General features: G+C 47.7%; 1 protein-coding gene across 1 annotated transcript in view; it reads left to right on the forward strand.

Annotated features, from left to right (window-relative positions):
* Positions 1-19,653, forward strand: part of LOC144111039 (alpha-amylase-like) — a 644,630-nt gene that overhangs the window by 231,098 nt on the left and 393,879 nt on the right. The window contains exon 8 of the mRNA XM_077644138.1: positions 6,064-6,153. Coding sequence (XP_077500264.1) covers positions 6,064-6,153 — 90 coding nt within the window. The remainder of the gene's footprint in view (positions 1-6,063; positions 6,154-19,653) is intronic.

Genomic DNA, 19,653 nt, shown 5'->3' on the forward strand with positions numbered 1-19,653 from the left:
GTAGGAGTCCGTGCACGTCCTGTCCGTCTTTCTGTGTGGTTTGTGTTAAATTAGCGCTGTTTTTACATTTTGATTGCCGCAGATGCCTGCAAATAACGCGCTTAAAAACTAACCACCGTTTCTTTGTCGTAGTCCTTTCGACGTCAGAGATCAGTGAACTTCAGTTTCCTTTGCCCAACACGTTTTTCACTTAAAAAGACACGATATAAAAACTAATTTTTGTAAGCGCAATGGGAGTGCCAATTTCAGCGACGGCTACTAGTATGACAATGGAAAGTGTTGAAAACAAAGCCTTGGACGCAATCACACCGTTTGAAACGTGTTATTGAGGTACACTGGTAGCTCATCAGGAGGCTATACACCGCAGCAGACACAGGACCTAGGGATGTGACGACACAATGCCGTGACGACACCTCCCTCTGTCCTGTGTCTGCTGCGGTGTATAGCCTCCTGATGTTTCACCAACTAACCTACGCATCTACGTTCCTAAAAGACTGGCGACTCATTTTTCATTCCAAATACGCGGCATCTGCAAAGCTTCCTTGAATGCATAAATGGCGCAGAGCCATTCATAAATTTTACACTGCAAGAGAAAGCGAATCTTAACCGTTCATGTTTTGGGCATCCTGGTCAAGCTAGATGAAACGACGCGCTCAGGAGAATATCTGGATTTTTAATTTTCTCACCATATGACTCACTAGTGATCAGTGGTTGCGTCGCTAGTAAACCGGGCCAAAATAATTCTTCCGATCCGACAAGCCTCAGTGACGAAGTGAATTTTGTAAACAAAGATTCCGAGTGAAACGGTTACCTCTAAAATATCCTGAACAAAGTGACAAGAAAACTCAGGCGAGAAGCACAACAGGCAACAGCCAGAAAGCTGATGCGTGCTGTGATTTCCATTTTGTCTCAAGAAAGCGAAACCTCTTCTCACGTCTTCAGAAAGCACTTCAATGTAATGTAAATGTACTTGTCAATGTAAAGAACTCCCTGAAAGATGATAAGGTCCCTGATGTGGTTTATCGAATCCCATGCAACGACTCCCCTCCATATACATAGGAGAAATCGGCAACTTCCAGTGACTCACCAAAGTTCAACAAGGCGGCTTCAACTACGCATCAAAGAATCCGATTGCGGAACATGTGCAGACCACGGGCCACGAGATAGTCCGAGATGACGTGGAAATCGTGGCTACAGGAATAAACACTTCAGCAGGACTACATAAAGTCCTTATTCACCTACACGACGCCAGACGCATTGAACAGGAATCAAAGCACACTTTATCATATCTATGAGAATAGATGAAAATTTGGAGGGCTATAAGCCGTTCGAAACATAATTTTCGCTTGTTTTTTACTTCGTCTGCGACGCAAACTTCACCGGGTCTTGGAATCGGTTACCCTTAACAACCACCAGTTACATTACCTACGAGTTAAATGCGCTGCCCATGCTCATTTCTTCTTCCTGTTTATCTGCAGGATGTGATTAAGTCTCTTTTGTTCCCTGACCCACTCTGCTTTCTTGCTGTCTGTTAACTTTACGCCAATCATTTTTCTTTCCATAGCTCGCTGCGTTTTCCTCATTTTAAGTTTATCCCTTTTAGGTAGCCTTCGCATTTCTGACCCATAGGCGAGTACCGGTAAGGAACAGCCGCTATATGCTTTTCTCTTCAGCGATAGTGGTAAAAGTAAATTCATAATCTCAGGGTATATTCCAAATGCACTACACCCTATCCTTGTTCTTCTTGTTATTACATTCTTGTGAACAGAATATGCTCTCGCTACCTTCCCTGAATATATGTATTCCTTCACTACTTCGAACGCCTCTCTACATATCGCAAGAGAGAGAGAGAAAAAATTGTATTGCGAGGAGGAAGATGGTGATATTCTTGGGTCACTTCAACCGCTCCAGGTGGCAGGCAGTTTAAGTCTGTCGGCGTCCTCCTGCGCTCTTACCATGGCCCGGGACGGAACGTCCGTGTTCGGCCTGGCGAAAACAGGTTCCCATTTTTCAGGCGTGGGAGATGTGACTAGATCTGCCAGAGGTTGATCCTCCATGCAGTCCCAGATTATCGCAAACTTAAAGAAGGGAATTGCGCTAAAAAAGACATGGACGAGAAAAGACAAGGACGGGCGCAAACTCGCGACTGATTTTATTCAGAAAGAACACAAATATATATATACCTAGATTCTTATCCAATCATTGCCTAAGCGCACATGCCAGGAACGTTTTCTCTTTCTTATACAAATTGATACTAGAATCGCTTACGCATTCATCACCTGACTTATCAATGAAAAAAAGCCTCTGCGAGTTCACGTGCTACCTGGTTACGACTGCGCCTTAAGATTTTTGTTCTAGCCAGCAAAGGCTGGCATGCTTTATCAGGCGCAGCCAAAGGGCATGCGCCGCAATGTAAGGGCAAATTTGACCCTTTTCCGTTAACCATAGAAAGCTTATGTTCCCTTAGTCGTTCATTTATACAACGGCCCGTCTGGCCGATGTAAACTTTTCCACATGTCAGGAGAATTTCATACACTGCCCCGACAGAACACCTGACAAACTGGGTGGCGTGACGTTTCGTGCAGTCTCGCACGCATTCCTCGCCGGAGACAATCCGGGGGCACAAAGAGGCCAACTTGCGCGGGGCAGAAAATACCACCGGCACACCGTAGCGATTGGCTACATTCTTTAGGTTGTGGGACACCCTATGAATATAGGGGACAACCGCCGGTCTGGTCTTCGGTTGACCGCCACCTTCTTGAGGTGTTCTAAGTTTCAAGCTTTGCAGAAGCTTCTCTGCCACAGCAACCACAACGGAAACGGGAAAACCAGCGTTCTGTAACCTGCCAATCTGATTGTTGAGGCTGTCCTTTACCAGGTGACCACATGATTTCTGCAGGGCTTTTTTCAGGCACAGCATAACAATGGCGCGTTTAACCGTCTTAGAATGAGCAGACTCAAATGGCAACATGTCTTTCCGGGCTCGTGGTGAGTATATCCAACACGTGTGATCTGGTGTTAAAGTTATGTTAATATCTAAAAACTGCAATCTATCTTGTTCAGGTAATTCGTGGGTGAAGGTTAGACCCCTCTCGTGTCGTTTAAAGACAGATAAGGTCTCTTGCACGGTAACCGTGTGCGTCAAACTCTCTTCAAAATTACTTTACTTCTCTGCTTATTTTTCAAAACCTACCGTTCTGTTTTGTCTGTCTGGGTCATTACCTGCCATTACCTGTCTGGGTCTGGGCCATCATGCTTTGCAACTGTTGCCCTACTTAGAAAAATAATGTCATCAGTGAATCGGCGATTACAACGATATTCTTTCGTAACTCTTCTAGAGTCCAACTGTTACCAATTCAGGTGTCTTTTTACCTCCTGTAAACAAGCAGGGTATAGTACTGAAGAGATCGTGCCTCCTCGCTTAGCGCCGTTTCGTACTGGGATTGTATTCCTTTCTTTATGGGGGACTCTGTAGGCTGTGCAGCCGCTAAGATTTCTATCAGTATTTTTCATATGTCCTTTCTACATTCTTCATCCGCAATCCCTGCAAGACTGCTAAGACATCGACTGAATCCAATTCATTCTTGAAATCAATATTTTGGATTTATAGGGATTGGTTATATTATGAACATGCCATCACGAAAGGTAGGCTGCCCAGTTCTTTCGTTGATTGAAGTGTAAGTTTGTCCTGATTTTGTTAGCAAAAATTTTTGTAAATAGCATAAAGCAAACGAACGCGAAGATGATCTGTCTGTAATTTTTCAATACCATGAGGTCTTTTTTTTTTTATTAAGACAATGTTGTCGTTCTTCCAGGATTCTGGTACGCACTAGATATGCGGCATTGCGTATACAGGGACGCCATTTCGTCTAGTGCAATCTTCCCTCCGTCCTTCAAGTGATCTGTTGTTACGTGATCATCTTCAGCTGTTTTCCGCTTTTGTATTCCTTCTAAAGCTTTCTTTACTTCTTTTGTTACCGGAGGAATGCACCATTTTTCTTCACTACTGCTTCTGCAATTATAGTCCTGACTACTTCGGCTATGTTAGAGATCTGAGTAGAACTCCGCGGCTACATTAACTATCTCATCCATATTGGCTATGATATATTCCTATTTATCTCAGCTCACTCATTTGATTTTAGCCTACGCCTACTTTAGTCGACGCTTTCAAGCAACCACCGCTCTTTAGTGCATGCTTGGTTCCCTCCATAATCAACTTTTGTATGTTAGTTACCTTACGCTTTGTGACTAACTGACAGCTCTCTGTTTTATTCTTATTTTTGAGTTAGGGGATTTTATGTTTTGGCTTCTCTCAATCAGATCTATTGTCTCCTGATAGAGCTTACCGGTATCCTGTATAAATGTTGTATCGCCTGCCAGTATTCTACACTCTGTAATGATCTCAGCGATTACCATTCATAGCTTGAAAGCTAAGATCGTCGACCTCAATTAGAGCCGCTCATCTGGTCTGCAGTCTGATCCTGAATTCTTCTATTTTCTCTCTCACAGATAACTTATTGCTGGGTTTCTTCCTTGCTAGTTCCTTCCGTTGCTTATTCAGGTCAAGGTTAATTCGAGACCTCGCAATCATTTGGACACTGCATCGCACTTTCTAAGCAATTTCAGATCCTGCGCGATACCAATGTTGGCACACAATAAGAAGGCTATTTGCTTTTTAGTCTCACGTTTGGGGTTCTTCCAGGCCTACTTCTGGTGCTTCATTTTGAAGAAGATGGTATTCATGCTGTGCAATTATCTGCCTCTGCGATCTATACTAATAAATTCCTCCTGCTATTCCTAAAACCTATGCAAAAGTCACCCACTTCCTGGTCTCCAGCATTTCTTGCTTACCATGGCACTGAATTAGCCCATCAGTTCAGCTACTTTACATTACTCATTACACGTGTTCGTAGATGCTTTCGACTGGTAATCATGGCAGGATGTAGGCGCATAGGTCAGCGCCACATCAAGTTTTCACTTCTTCTTAAGCTTATATACTTTCGATAGCTGCCACCTTCCCGATAATCCTGAGTAATTTCTCTATGTGGACACCTATATACTTATCTACTACGAATTCTTCACCTAGTTATCGTTTGCCCACCCTTTAGCACTGTGTGTGCTTCATCTGTCCTCCCAATGTCACTAAGCACCTATGAAATCTCACTTATTTCCCTCTAAAGTTCCTCCAGCAGCTATGCTAGACTACTTTAACAGGACAATGGTATGGCTTTAAACGCTACCAGGTTCAGTTTCCAATCGCATCCTGTCCAGAGCTAGATACTCTTAAAACCCTCCGCTGAGTCACAGGTCTGACCTACGCATCTATCAGTTGTTCCACAGCCCCTGGGACATGAGGTCCTGGGTGCATTCATGTTGGTGTTTTCATAAAGGGGGTGGTGGGCAATTAAAGCACAACGTTGGCCAAACCTGTTCTGTAGAGTGAGTACGTTGTCAGCTGTGGTCATCGAGATCAAGCCACACCAAAGGCCTCGTTATGCAATTCCATCAGCGCGTAGATTTTTTTAATTCGTTTGAGAATTGCGCGGCATCGGGATTTGAACCGTGGTCGTCTTACACGCGACGCAGATGCTCTACTTAGAATAAATCTAATCCTTACTTGACGCTTCACAAGATCGGCGCATATAAAACTGCGGATATATATGATGCGATAAGATAAGGAAAAGTAATAGAGACCATCATGCCTTTCGTAGAGTTCCGCATGCTTTCCGTATAGATTACACATAATTTCTATATGATGTGCATGACTTCACAGAAGCCCGTAGCAGTTCTGATCTCTGCGTGTATGTACATTCTCCTTAAAGTTCGCACATACTCTGCATTTTCCATATGGCTTCCATATAGAAGTTATGCACTGCGTGCAGACTTTACGGGAGTCCTCCCGTGGAACGTTTCAGTAGGGCGTAGCAGTCGTGCGCAAAAGGTTGGGTGGTGTTCTCGCGTGGCTGAAGCAATTCTGGCGAATACAGCAAGACTTGCAATCCTCGACAAAAAAGGGGGCTTGTCTCCGCCGTGAAGCGCTAACGTTCGCTCCCGCTCACGCAGCTGCCGGCGAAAGAGAGCCCCCGAGAACCGAGGACCCAAGCATCGTCCGGCCCTCCATCCCGTCCGGCTTTACACGGAACGCGACGAGAGGTACGGAATTTGCGTTGGCGTCCGCCTCACACGAGGAGAGAGCGGGCGAAACAGACAGGTCGTTGAACGCAAGCGCAGCATTCTTCACATGGAATATAAATGTCGGCCCGCCACGCACATAAATTGTGATACCAGCAAACATTCCAGCGTGAAGGTATGCCTTGTTGCCTCCGTAGGCGGTGTCGTGTCAAAGAATATTCGGCCGCGATTTTGTCTGAGGGATGCCGAAGGCAGTCCTGTGGAGCGTTCATAGGGGGCAGAGAAGTACAGGCGTGGTGGGTGAGAACAACGAAGACGTCAGGTGTGTCTCACGAAAAGCTCCAAAGCTGAGATACATTTTTTAAAGAACCTCTAAACACCTTCAGAAACACCAAGCGAATGAAAAGCGTGGAATCTGTTGCACCTAGCCTATCTTTTTTATTGTCTTCCATTCGAACGTGGCCTGGCGGCGTTACAAGATCTCCGCAGCCCGCTGCCAGAATGGCGAGAGCTGCCGTCAGCACATGATACAACAATTACCTTAGTGGTACTCGACCTTCCCGTACTTTCAGAGATTCACATGGTTTGAAATCACAAACACGCTGAGCTTCCAAAGCCTACTGATATCTCACAATGATCCTTTAATGTACAGTGCTGCGCAAAATTAACTGTTAAATATTTTTCTGCCGCATACTATGCATGCCTTGATTTTTCTCTTGTCATCAATTGCAAGAAAGTTGGAAGCAACGCATAAGCTCCGCCTTAAGGGAATGCCACGGTAGAGTTTTTGGGGTGATGCCCAGATATAAGAAAATGGTCGTTCTCAAATATGCATTCATGTTTCCCTCATACCACTCCTTGCGCAATGGTTCAGCGGTCAAGTGACGAGCCACTGCCCTACGATGGCAGGCGCTGCCACCGGTAGGGCCTGTGCGAGCCAAGTTCTTCCTGAGCAACATCTCGCGATCAATTAATAATTTAATTATAGTTGCCAGTGTGGTTATTTTTATCACAGTCTGGTAGACAGGTACTCGTAACGCCAAAAGGCCACGTGATCTAGGTAACCACCACGGTTGCTCTCGTTTGCGTGGTCCCCTGGGCACCCTACGTCACCGTATTTATTCACAAAACGCCAGTGGCAGCGCCGACGACACCAGATTTTCTGCACAACTGGAACCTTAATACATAACATCACCAGCTAAAGTACGAGAACACTAGGATAAGAACACAGGACAACGCTGGACTAACAACTGAAGTTTAATCGAGAGACGACCAACCTATAGGTCATCAGAACACGCATGCGTATCAGATGCTCTAAAAACAGCACATATGTGGCCATTCACAGAACAGTGGATACACGCTCAAGATTTCGGAGCAATAGCGCAAACAGGACAAGGGACCAGGAACGAGCAGACACACACAGCGCTAGCTTCCAACAACTTTATTCGAAATAAGCACAGCAATTTATACATGCAATTATTGCAGTGTCATCACAATGCATGCGCAAAATTCAGTGCGAACGAAGGTAGGCAATTTCTTTTTTTGAGAGTCGGGCAAAAGGAGTGCTTACTCAAACACTTCCTAATGTGGCTATCATTTCTGCTTCAATAATCTCATGAGTGCGCTTGTTTTTACTTTTCTCAACTAAAAAACACTTGTCTAGTAATTAAATCTAAAGTCTGACGAAAACTCGTCCGGTCGGGAAAAAGATTCATGAATGAAGTAAAAGGAACGCCGACCAAAAGGTCGGCGTTCCTTTTACTTCATTCATGGACTTGTCTAGTAACGGCCTGCACTTCACATATGCATTGCAACGTTTCACACTTTCTCTGTATTTGTTCTCTGTCTCTGTATTTATTGCTTACGTTGCGATTATGCTCACGGAGGCGGTCGCTGAGGCAGCGACCAGTTTGACCGACATACTGTCGTCCACATGAGAGCGGAATCTGGCACACCACCCCTACCTTGCATTCAACAAATGGAATTTGATGTCTCTTCCTGCATTGATTGGACACAGGACGAGCCCATTTCTTAACCTTGCATAGGCTGTTTAACTTTTCAGGGGCAGAAAAAACAACTGACACATCTATCCGTTTAGCAAAGTTTAACAGTTGTGAGAGATGGTATGCAAGTATGGAATAACTGACATTTTTTCTTCTGTCTCTCCAAGGGCACATGCGCACCTGGTTGCAGCTTAGTGTTCAGCTTTCTGAGCAAACTTTCCGCTACTGATATCTGAAGGTGACCAGGATGGCCAGCATGCAATAGCCTACTTCACTGTTGTTGCAAACTTAGATATGTCAAATGCGCAGAGGATTTTCGGAGGGCATTTTGAAAGCACAGGTTCTCTATCGCTCTTTTGATCAGCTTAATTAATTGGTTTTGGGGGGAAAGGAAATGGCGCAGTATCTGTCTCATATATCGTTGGACACCTGAACCGCGCCGTACCGGAGCGGATAAAGGAGGGAGTGAAAGCAGAAAGGAAGGAAGAGGTGCCGTAGTGGAGGGCTCTGGAATAATTTCGACCACCTGGGGATCTTTAACGTGCACTGACATCGCACAGCACACGGGCGCCTTAGCGTTTTTCCTCCATAATAACGCAGCCGCCGCGGTCGGGTTCGAACCCGGGAACTCCGGATCAGTAGTCGAGCTCCCTGACCACTGAGCCACCGCGGCGGGATTTTGATCAGCTTAGAGTGGGCAGATTTGAAGGGCAGGAGAGGCTTGCTATTGCGAGGTTCGCAGGCCCAGCAGGTATGACTTGGGGAAAAGATGATGCTGATGTCAAGAAATCTAAGCTTTTAATTAGAACGCAGTTCAAAACATAGAAAACACGGTTTAAAACTTTGAGCGTAGTTGAGCGTAGTTAGTAGGTTAAAAGCATTGGACTTAAATAGCAATAAAAACGAAGAAAACGGAGAACTTGCGAAACATTTGCAACGCATGTGTAAAGTGCAGGCCGTTACTAGACAAGCATTTTTTAGTTGGGAAAAGTAAGGACAAGCGCACTCGTGAGGTTATTGAAACAGAAAAGATAGCCGCATTAGGAAGTGCTTGTGTAAGCACTCCTTCTCTCAGACTCTTAAAAAAAGAAATTACCTGCATACGTTCGCACTCAGTTTTGCGCATGCATTATGATGAGACGGCAATAATTGCATGTATAAATTGTTGTGCTTTTTTTCATTAAAATTGTTGGAAGTTAGCGCTGTGTCTGTCTACTCGTTCTTGGTCCATTGTCCTGTTTGCGCTATTGCTCCGAAGTATGAACCAACAAGCTCGAATTTCAACGAAGCTGAAGAACTGGCAAACAACAAAAGACACCTATTTTGCCTAACAACCTAACACACGCACACTTCAGCTTAGGAAATTAAATTCCTTGTTCGTGAGATGCAAACACGGTGCACTGACGCATGTGTCTCTGCCTTGCAGCCTAATATGGTAGGCCTCAAGGATTTACCTCTACTCCCTGTTTTTGCTGTTAAAAGCCTGAACAGTTTTCACAACTCCTACAGTGACATAGAGGATTATTTTGATCAGACAGACTTTTAAGGAAATTGTTATGTTCGCATGCTCGGTCATTTGCACATCTGCCAGCTTGGCTCGTGTACATCCTACCACACGGCATGGGTGTCTTGTAAACGACACAAGTCCAACAAGCAACGAACTTGTTGGCATGCTTCACAGTGCAGCTCTTGGGTTTCCTCCCCTCACTGGTCTTTGTGAACATAAACCAGACAGCTCACATGGGGCAGAGAAGACTGTCGTCACACCGTGCCGTTGTGCTACTTTCTTCAGGTTATGCGAGACACTGTGAAGAAAGGGCACCACTTTCTCTCCAGCCTAAGATTTCCCGAATCCCGTGTGTTCTGTTCCTTAATTTTCTGCAGTACCGGCTCACCGACTGCAGACAGCACGTCAGCCGGATAACGCGCGTCGCTTAGGAGCAGGACTTGCTGGTGAAGGCTGTCATTCACTGCATGTGTACAGCTATTCTTCAAGGCATTGCTTAGACAAAGGCTAGGTATGGCTCATTTTATCAGCTTGGAGTCCGATGAAACATAAGGCAATAGCGCTTTCTTAGTTCAGGGTCAGTAGCTCAAGCAGCTGTGGCCTTCGTTAAACGTTAGCGTTAAGTCTAGCATTAGTTAGCATTGTCTTAAACACACCAACTAGCCCATATAGTGGCCTTGTTGCACGAACCTTTACGCTGTCATGTTGAAACGTCCTTTGAACAAAATAAATTGAAGGGGGACACAGAAGCTCCGCCTTAAGGATATAACGCGACAGCGTTGATGAGTTAACGACCATATATGAACAACTGGTCTTTCTCTACTAAGCCATAAACCCCTGGGAGTCCTCATACCACTACTGATGCAGCGGTGCAGCCGTTAAGCGACGCGCCACGGCCCTGCAGCTGCTACCACCGGTGGAGCTTGTGATTCTCAGGTTGCTCTTCTTGAACAACCTTAACTACCACTGCAGAATAAATTAATCTGCTACGCAGGTTGTGATGAAGCCACGAGGTTACAGAATCTAAGTGGCCCACCTAGGATGCCACCCACTACTCCTGCGAGGCTTGAAATGGTCGACGCCTACGCCGGACAGTTTTTTCCGACATGGGGTTACTAACGCTCTAGCGTAAACAGATACAGCTTTTGTCAAATTTGCTTCGTTTCATACCCGTACTTTATGAGGTCGCCTGACCAGTGGTTGCCAGTTGACAACAAACATGAGCGACTAGTGACTGCCAGCATAAAAGCAGGACACTGTGCAGCTATAAGTAGTTAACGCGATTGCGTTAAGTAGGTCGAGTCGAAGAAAATCCGGCGGCGTCATCAGCCTAAGCGTTGAAGGCGTAGGCGTCGGCGTCGTCGATATTGAGCGAAAATCCACGAAAAATCACAAGGGAAGCGTCCTAGGGGCGAGTGGGCCACCTAGAAAACGTAACCTTGTGTAAAGAAATCAGCGCCAAAAACAGAGCCAAAGGACAACGGAACACAATTTCTTTACATAATGCCACACCAACTAGTCCGACAGCACGCCCTTCTGAACCTTGTGGCGTCATAACAACCTGCCAGCCGAATTTTGAGAAAACTGCGCACAGTGCCAGGTAGCAGTTATTGATTTGTAGCGATAGCCTGTTCAGTATAGGCACGGCCGGTCTCGAGGCGGGCGCGCGCGCTCTCTTGCATACGGCCTTCGTATTCGCGGCTGAAGCAATGGGAGCTATTCATTTATTTATTTATTTAAGATACGCTCAGGGTACAGATGTACGTTACAGAGGGTAGGGGCGGATACAATTTATACAATGTCAAGACAAGGTTTATATAATATGTACACAACGTAAAGTTAGCACATAAAGAAAACAAAATAAAACAAAAGAGATAAGAACAAGGTAGAAAATGTAATTTCTAAGGCGGCATTGGTGTCAAAAATATAACAAAAATATAAAAATGAAACAACTAACTCAGTGCACAATGCAAATAGACAAATGAAAAGAGATTTAACACTAGCAAGAAAGAAGCTTCACAACGCGGATTTAAAATTTCCTTCTCCAGTTATACTTGTGAGTGATGCAGATAGGTTATTCCATTCATCACAGGTCCGGGGAAGAAACGAGTTAGAATGGACAACCGTGTTTGAGTGTGAAACGTGGACGTTTTGACTGTGGTTACGGCGACATGAAATGTATGACGGGGGTTGAATCCACAAAGAGCGCAATGTTGAGTTATGGTGGTATATTATATGAAGAAGTGAGAGGCGAGATAGCTTTCTTCGAGTAGATAATAATGGGAGATGCAAGTATGCTTTCATCTTAGCAACGCTGTCTGTCTTTTGATAGTTATTTAAGATGAATCGGGCTTAGCGATTTTACACTGCCTCAAGGGACTGTATGAGGGTTACTTGGCCGGGATTCCAAGCAGATGATGCGTACTCAAGTTGTGGACGAATGTAGGTTGTGTACATTGTAAATTTTAATTATGATGGTGCAAGAGAGAAATTACGGCGAATGTATCCCAGAGTACGACCGGCTTTGGCGATGATGGAACTGACATGCGATTTCCAAGAGAGATCATTGGTAGTGATTACACCTAGGTAGTACCGCAGCGGTGGCCAAGTGGTTGAGCATCCACCTCGTATGCGGGAGGTGCGGGGTTCGATCCCCAGTGTCGCCGGGTACCCACCGGTGATACAATGGGTACAAGCTTTCCCCTGGTCTGGTGCTCGGCTTATTTAGGGTGAAATGCTTGGGAAATGGGTCTTTGACCCCACCTTGAGAAAAAGAAAATACCTTGTGTAATGGCGCTCTTTGGCCATAGATGCCCTTGCGCCATAAAAATTCATAATCATCATCATACACCTAGGTAGCGGTACGATATCACAGACTCTAATAAGATGTTATTAAGCGTATACGTGGGATTTGTTAAGTTAGTGCGAGATACCCTCATTGATTTGCGTTTGTTAATATTTATTTGCCTGCAACATGTACTGCACCATTCGTTATATCATTAAGGTAATTCTGAACTAATAGGACGTCGGAATTATCAGTAAGTTTACAGTACAGAACACAGTCATCAGCAAACGGGCAAATTTTGGAAGAAACGCGAGAAGACAAGTCGTTTATGTAAATCAAGAATAAGAGAGGACCCAGAACCGACCCTTGCGGAACGCCGGAGTGGACTGGGGCCAAAGGTGAGTTAACTTCTTCAGTATTTACAAACTGAATGCGGGACGTGAGGAAACCGCGAATCCAATTAATTACTGCAGGGTCAATGCTTAGAGCTTAATTCATGAAGAAGTAGCGCATGGTTTACTGTGTCAAAAGCTTTAGAGGAATCAAGAAATATACAGTCAATTAAAAAACCAGTCTAGATAGGCAATAGTGAAGGAGACAAGCTGAGTTTCGTAAGAGAAATGTTTGCGGAATCAATGTTGGGCAATTGATAATAAGTTGTATTTTCGAGAAAGTTAACAAGATGTGTGTATATAATGTGCTCCATCATTTTACACGGTGCAGATGTAAAGGAAATGGGCCTGTAATTGAGGGGATTATGTGCTGGACCAGACTTGAGGATGGGGATTACTTTACCAGATTTACGGTCATGAGGTATAGTGCCAGAGTTATAAGATTGTGAGAAAATGCACTCAATTATTATTGAACTGTACTCCGCCGTATTTCGCAAAACTTTAATATTGTCACGTGGTGGTGACGTTGAAGAACACAGTAGCAACGCTGTTAAAGACAAAACTAACTTTTATTGGGCGAACCTGTGCCCACAAAAACAGGCTACACTTACAGCGCAACGGTAGCGGCAAACACGTTCGGCGGTCGTCGAAAATCCGATCCGCGGGTCAAGCGCGTCGGCTGTTATATAGCAGTCGTCGAATATTCCAGACTAATCGTTGGGACCCGCGTGCCTTCCACAAAGTTCTACACCATTCGCGTCAGGCGAGGAAATCAGATAACATAAGGTTCGGCTACAACAGACAGCGAATAGAAGCATCGATGACTTGCCAGAAACTTCGGATAGATGCAGGCGCGGCACGCGCTGTGCGATAACACTTGTTAGGCAGCGAAACGTGGTCGCCCGATAAAGATAAGTGCACGTGTCATTACCCCCCTCTTGAAAAGCATCGACGCGATGCTGCAAACAAACGAAATAAAGAAAAGCACTCGTAGCAAATAAAACAGGAAAAATAAGGAAGTTTGTCAGCGTCCGTAAAAGGGTTTAAGGCGCACCACGTGGACCGCTTCAGATCGTGCGTGGCGCCGCTGTGAATGCGAAATGCCGTCTGGCCCGACCTCATAGTCCAGTGAGCCAATACGTCGAATGACCTTGTAAGGTCCGAAATAGCGTCGCAATAGTTTCTCACTCAGTCCTCGTCGGCGTATCGGGGTCCATACCCAAACACGGTCGCCGGTCTGGTACTCGACGAAGCGTCGTCGCAGGTTGTAGTGTCGGCTGTCGGTACGCTGCTGGTTCTTGATCCGTAGGCGGGCGAGCTGTCGAGCTTCTTCGGCGCGCTGGAGATAGGTAGGGACGTCAAGATTTTCCTCGTCAGTGACGTGCGGCAGCATGGCGTCGAGCGTCGTCGTCGGGTTCCTGCCGTAAACCAGCTTATATGGCGTGATCTGTGTTGCTTCTTGCACCGCCGTGTTGTAAGCGAATGTTACGTACGGCTGGACCACATCCCATGTCTTGTGCTCGACGTCGACGTGCATTGCTAGCATGTCGGCGAGGGTCTTGTTCAGGCGCTCCGTGAGACCATTCGTCTGCGGATGGTAGGCTGTTGTCCTCCTGTGACTTGTCCGGCTGTATTACAAAATGGCTTGCGTGAGCTCTGCTGTAAAAGCCGTTCCTCTGTCGGTGATGAGGACTTCTTGAGCACCGTGTCGCAGCAGGATGTTGTCGACGAAAAATTTCGCCACTTCGGCTGCGCTGCCTTTCGGCAGAGCTTTAGGTTCAGCGAAGCGGGTGAAATAGACCGTCGCCACGACGATCCACTTATTTTCGGAAGTTGATGTCGGAAACGGTCCCAACAAGTCCATCCCGATCTGCTGAAAAGGTCGGTAAGGAGGTTTGATCGGCTGTAGTAATCCCACTAGCCTTGTCGGTAGTGTCTTGCGTCGCTGACAGTCTCGGCATGTCTTGACATAACGGGCGACATCGGCGGTTAGGTGCGGCCAGTAATATCTTTCTTGTATCCTTGATAGCGTCCGGGAGAAACCGAGGTGCCCAGCGGTCGGATCGTCATGTAGGGCGTGCAGTACTTCTGTACGCAGCGCCGACGGAACAAGAAGAGTGTTGGCGCGGACTGGTGAGAAGTTCTCCTTCACGAGTAGGTTGTTTTGAAGCGTGAACGACGACAATCCACGCTTAAATCCCCTAGGGACAACGTCGGTGTGCCATTCCAAATAATCGACTAGGGCTTTTAGTTCCGTTTCTACTCGTTGCTGTTCGGCGAAGTCTTCCGCGCTTATTATTCCAAGGTAGGCGTCGTCATCCTCGTCATCTTGCGGCGGCGGGTCCATGGGGGCGCGTGATAGGCAATCGGCATCTGAGTGTTTTCGTCCGGACTTGTAGGTTACAGTGATGTCGTATTCTTGTAGTCTGAGGCTTCACCGTGCCAGTCGTCCTGAAGGGTCCTTTAAGTTAGCTAGCCAGCACAATGCGTGATCGTCGCTGACCCCTTTGAATGGCCTGCCATATAGGTAAGGGCGAAATTTCGCTTTGGCCCAAACGATGGCGAGGCATTCTTTTTCGGTTGTAGAATAATTGCCTTCCGCTTTTGATAACGACCGGCTAGCGTAAGCTATCACGTGTTCATGCCCATCTTTTCTCTGGACTAGGACGGCACCGAGGCCAAGGCTACTGGCGTCCGTGTGGATTTCGGTATCGGCGTGCTCGTCGAAGTGCGCAAGTACGGGCGGCGACTGCATGCATCGTTTGAGTTCTTGAAATGCGTCGGCCTGCGGCGTTTCCCACTTGAACTCGACGTCACATTTAGTGAGCTGTGTCAGCGGCTCAGCGATGCGTGAAAAGTCCTTGACAAATCGCCTGTAGTAGGCACACATGCCAAGAAATCTACGCACTGCCTTCTTGTCGATGGGCTGCGGGAACTGTGCGATGACAGCTGTCTTCTGCGGGTCAGGGTGGACTCCGGAGTGGCTGATGATGTGGCCTAGGAACAGAAGCTCATCATAAGCGAAGCGGCACTTTTCTGGCTTCAGAGTGAGCCCTGATGACTTGATGGCCTCTAGTACTGTGGCAAGTCGCCTAAGGTGATCGTCGAAATTCGCGGCGAAGACGACGTCATCGAAGTAAACGAGACAGGTCTGCCACTTCAATCCTGCTAAAACCGTGTCCATCACGTGCTGGAACGTTGCAGGCGCCGAGCACAGTCCAAATGGCATAACCTTGAACTCGTAGAGGCCGTCTGGGGTGATGAAGGCGGTCTTTTCGCGATCTTTTTCGTCGACTTCTATTTGCCAATAGCCAGACTTGAGGTCCATCGCCGAGAAGTAGTTTGCGTTGCAGAGCCGATCCAATGCGTCGTCTATTCGTGGGAGGGGCTATACGTCCTTCTTCGTGATCTTGTTCAGACGACGATAATCGACGCAGAAACGTAGGGTTCCGTCCTTTTCCTTCACCAGGACAACAAGGGATGCTCACGGGCTTTTCGACGGCTGGATGACGTCGTCGCGCAGCATTTCGTCGACTTGTTCTCTTATAGCTTCACTTTCTCGCGGCGAAATTCGGTAAGGGCTCTGGCGGAGTGGTCGAGCGCACTCCTCGGGGATTATGCGATGCTTGGCGACTGGTGTTTGTCGAATCCTCGATGACGTCGAAAAGCAGCCTTTGTATCGTCAGCGCAGACTTCTGAGCTGCTGTTGCTTAATCACGGGGAGACTTGGATTAATGTCGTAGTCTGGTTCGGGAACCATGGTCGTCGGGGTAGATGCGGCGGAATCCGAGAGGACAAGCGCATTACTGGTTTTCAGAATTTCATCGATGTACGCGATCGTCGTGCCCTTGTTGATGTGCTTGAACTCCTGGATGAAGTTTGTCAGCAACACTTCAGTTCTTCCTCCATGCAGTCGAGCGATCCCTCTTGCGACGCAAATTTCACGGTCTAGCAGTAGACGTTGGTCGCCTTCGATGACACTTTCTACGTCAGCGGGTATTTCGGTGCCGACCGAAATAACAATGCTGGAGCGAGGCGGGATGCTCACTTGATCTTCGAGCACACTCAAGGCGTGGTGACTAGGAGGGCTCTCAGGCGGTATCGCTTTATCTTCCGACAGCGTTATTGACTTCGACTTGAGGTCGATGATTGCGCCGTGTTGGTTCAAGAATTCCATACCGAGAATGACGTCTCGTGAACACTGTTGAAGGTTAACGAAGGTGGAAGGGTAAGTGCGGTAATGAATGGTTATTCTTGCCGTGCTGATTCCAGTCGGCGTGATGAGGTGTCCCCCAGCGGTCCGAATTTGAGGGCCTTCCCATGCGGTCTTAACTTTCTTCAACTGGACGGCGATGTGTCCTCTCATTACGAAGTAATCAGCCCCTGGGTCCACTGAGGCGGTAACTGCGTGGTCGTCGAGAAGCACGTCGAGGTCGGTGCTTCTTTGTCTGGCGTTGCAGTTAGGTCTCGGCGCCGGATAACGGCTGCGTCGTGTTGAACTGAAGTTGGAGCGTCGCGTCGTCAAGTCGTCTTTCGTCGGTGTAGTCTTGGCATCCTGACTTCGTCGGGACGGCGGCGTGTCGTTATGTCGTCGAGATGGTCTCTGCGTCGCCTTGGTCGGCGGCGGAGGATCTTCGTCAGTTCGACGAACAGCAACCGCACCTCCATCGGTTGCTGCTTTTAGTTTTCCGGATATGGGCTTGCAGAGCGGCCCCATGCTGGGCCAGTGTATGGACGGCGCTGCGGCGACAGGTAGCGGCCTGGTGACGGCGACCGGGACGGCCGTCGAGGGCTCCACTGAGTAGCGGTGAGGTAGTCGGCGATGTCACCAGGGCGTTCGCCTCCCCGAGGGCGCGGTGCGCCCACGGCGAACCCTCGCAATCCCAGGTCGCGGTATGGGCATCGGCGGTACACATGGCCGGCTTCCCCGCAGTGGTAGCAGAGCGGGCGGTGGTCAGGAGCGCGCCAAACTTCGGTCTTCCTCGGGTAGCTGCGCTGGTCAACGGGTGGGCGTGTTGGCAGCGGCGGCGGTGGTCGACGGAGGGGGACCTTGACGGCGGGCGACGGCAGCGTAGGTCACCGCTTCTGGCTGGGGCTGCGATTATTGTGGTTGTACTTCGGGAACTCCCAGCGATCGCTGGACTTCTTTGACAATTTCGGCGACTGAGGGCACTTGAGGTGGCGAATCAGGGAAGGTCCTTTGAAGCTCCTCTCGTACGACTGCCCTGGTGGTCTCGCGCAGGTCGTCGGTGGCCAGTGACTGAACTCCGTCGTAGTTTGTCGAGTTCGTGCGGCGGTTGAATGGTCGGTTCCGTATTTCGAGTGTCTTCTCAATGCTGGTGGCCTCGCGAAGGAACTCTTCTACGGTCGTCGGTGGGCTTCGTATCAGTGCGCCGAAAAGTTCCTCCTTTACACCACGCATCAGTAGGCGGACTTTCTTCTCTTCGGACATTTCCGGGTCGGCGTGGCGGAACAGACGCGGCTCATTTCCTCAGTGAAGATTGCGATCGTCTCATTCGGCAGCTGCGCTCTGGTTTCCAGTACAGCTTGGGCTCACTCTTTTCGCAGGACGCTTGTAAATGTTTGCAGGAAGCTGCTTCGGAACAGGTACCACGTCGTCAAGGTTGCTTCTAGATTCTCGAACCACGTCCTGGCGGCGTCCTTCAATGCGAAATAGACATATCGCAGCTTGTCGTCGCTTTCCCAGCTGTTAAACGTAGCGACCCTCTCATACGTTTCCAGCCAGCTTGCCGGGTCCAGAAATGTGGAACCGCGGAACGTCGGTGGTTCCCCGGGTTGCTGCAGCACGATGGGGAACGCTGGGGCTGCCATTGGAGTTGTCTCGGCCACAATCTTCTTGGTCCTCTCAGGTAGAAGTCCGTGCTACGGGGGCAGCTGTTGAAGACGGCGGCTTGCTCGATTGTCCGGGACAACGTTGGTGTTCTCTTTGCGGTCCGTGCTTAGATCACGGCTTGCCGGGGGCGTCCGGTACAAGAACAAAAAAAAGTTGAAGCACCTCCACCAGATGTCACGTGGTAGTGACGTTGAAGAACACAGTAGCAATATTGTGAAAGACAAAACTAGCTTTTATTGGGCGAACCTGTGCCCACAAAAAGAGGCTACACTTACAGCACAACGGTAGCGGCGAACACGGTCGGCGGTCGTCGAAAATCTGATCCTCGGGTAAAGCGCGTCGGCTGTTATATAGCAGTCGTCGAATATTCCAGACTAATGGTTGGGACCCGCGTGCCTTCCACAAAGTTCTACACCATTCGCGTCAGGTGATGAAATCAGATAACATAAGGTTCGGCTACAACAGACAGCGAATAGAAGCATCGATGACTTGCCAGAAACTTTGGATAAATGCAGGCGCGCCCCGCGCTGTGCGATAACACTTGTTAGGCGGCGAAACGTGGTCGCCCGATAAAGATAAGTACACGTGTCAATATTGATCTCGTCAACTACGCAAGATAACTTGGGTTTTAATTTATTTAATATAGCTTTGATGCCTGTTGACTCAAATATTATGGGGTCCATGATCTGATAATTGGTAGCGTTCACAACTGGCGTCTGAGTGGGAGTACTGGGGATGAAAATGACCTAATGAATGTGTTGTTCAGCCCATTTGAACAGAGATGAGGCGGCACCGAGTCCCCAGACCTGGTGAGTAGTCATAAGACACTCTTATCAGTGTTGCCTCGAATGACATTCCGAAATCGCTTTGGATTAGTTTTTAATAACTGTGGAAGAGTAGTGTTTAAAAATGAAAACTTAGCTGACCTTAAAGACGTGACCTAAGATTTGGCCGCCTTTTTTTACGCTAGCCAATTATAT

This window comes from Amblyomma americanum, chromosome 11 (assembly GCF_052857255.1).
Source record: "Amblyomma americanum isolate KBUSLIRL-KWMA chromosome 11, ASM5285725v1, whole genome shotgun sequence".
NCBI classification, from domain to species: Eukaryota; Metazoa; Arthropoda; class Arachnida; order Ixodida; family Ixodidae; genus Amblyomma; species Amblyomma americanum.